At 37.7% G+C, this 1,588-nt stretch overlaps 1 protein-coding gene across 1 annotated transcript in view; it reads right to left on the reverse strand.

The window, feature by feature from the left end:
• LOC101302857 overlaps window positions 1-1,540 on the reverse strand; it is a 2,490-nt gene extending 950 nt beyond the window's left edge. Inside the window, exons 1-3 of the mRNA XM_004305268.1 lie at window positions 1,219-1,540; window positions 704-1,111; window positions 82-486 (exon numbers count right to left, since the gene is read on the reverse strand). Coding sequence (XP_004305316.1) covers window positions 82-486; window positions 704-1,111; window positions 1,219-1,540 — 1,135 coding nt within the window. The remainder of the gene's footprint in view (window positions 1-81; window positions 487-703; window positions 1,112-1,218) is intronic.
• Between the last annotated feature and the right edge of the window lie 48 nt (window positions 1,541-1,588).

Here is a 1,588-nt window from a genome sequence, read left to right on the forward strand (position 1 = left end):
CAGCATCACAAAATGCTTTGACAGTCACAGCATTAGATAAAGCACCAGTAGAACTATAAAATATGCCCTTTTGAATTGTACCTTTTAGATACCTCAAAATCCTTTTTACAGCAGCATAATGAACGTCTGTAGGATTAGTCATAAACTGGCATACTGTATTAACTGCATATGCTATATCAGGGCGAGTGAAGGTTAAGTATTGTAATGCTCCTACAATACTTCGGTACACAGTAGGGTCTGCAAGAGGTGTACCTTGATCTACTGTCATCTGAGCATGTGGAAGACAAGGAGAACTGCAAGTGTTAATAGACTCCATTCCAGCTTTAGCAAGCAAATCCTTTGCATACTTAGTCTGACTAAGTAAAATTCCTTTCCGAACTTTAGTAACTTCCAAGCCAAGAAAATATGACAGAGAACCAAGATCTTTCATGTCAAAGACCATGCTTAATTCAGAAATGACTTCATGAATGCCTGCAGTATCTGACCCTGTTATAACAATATCATCCACATATAACAACAAAGCAACCATTCATGCTGATGTATGTCTAATAAACAGACTGGGATCTGAATGAGAAAAATTAAAACCCAAACTTGGAAGAAAGCTGGTGAACTTCTCATTCCCAAGCTCTTGGAGCTTGTTTCAATCCATAGAGAGATTTTCGAAGTAAACACACATAATTGGGACGCTTAGAATCAACAAAACCTTGAGGTTGAGACATGTAAACTTCCTCCTTTAAAACTCCATGCAGAAATGCATTCTTGACATCTAGCTGTCTTAACTCCCAATTATTCATAGCAGCAAGAGCTAATATCATTCTAACAGTATTATGCCTAACCACAGGACTGAATGTTTCATCATAATCAAGACCTTTAGACTGACTGAAACCTTGAGCAACTAACCTTGCTTTATATCTAGAAATGCTGCCATCAGGATTTTTCTTTACTTTGAAAATCCACTTGCTCCCCACAATGTTTCTATTTGAAGGACAAGGAACAAGAGTCCAAGTTCCTTGTTTCTGTAATGCCTCGATTTCTTCTAGCATGGCTTGATCCCATTCAGCCTTGCCTGCAGCTGCTCTAAAAGACTTAGGTTCAACAATATCAGTGATATCTGACACAGCAGTAAAACCACTAAAAAAGGATATTCAGTATAGAGTTTTTGCTGAGCAACTGCTGAATAACAATAAAAATCCTCAGAACTCTTCTTTTTGACAATACCATTCTTTGCTCTAGTCATCATAGAATGATCATTGTAATTCTGCTGAACAATAAATTCTAATTCCTGAGGAAGATTTTGTCCCAAATTACCTCCAAATTGCAAAGCATTCAGTTCACTCTCACTCAGGGCAGAAAGATTATTTTGTACAAGACATGTACCTGCATTCTCAACTAACATATTACCACCATTAGTGCAATGAGCACCATTTAAACCATTCTCAGTACCTGCAATTGCATTCTCAACTAACATATTACCACCATTAGTGCAATGTGCACCATTTGAACCATTGTCAGTACCTGCAACTGCATTCTCAACTATCATACTCTGAATTTCCAGCTGATGGATTTGCAACTGACATATCAACACCAG

The sequence above is a fragment of the Fragaria vesca genome, linkage group LG6 (genome assembly GCF_000184155.1).
Source record: "Fragaria vesca subsp. vesca linkage group LG6, FraVesHawaii_1.0, whole genome shotgun sequence".
In the NCBI taxonomy this organism is placed as follows: Eukaryota; Viridiplantae; Streptophyta; class Magnoliopsida; order Rosales; family Rosaceae; genus Fragaria; species Fragaria vesca.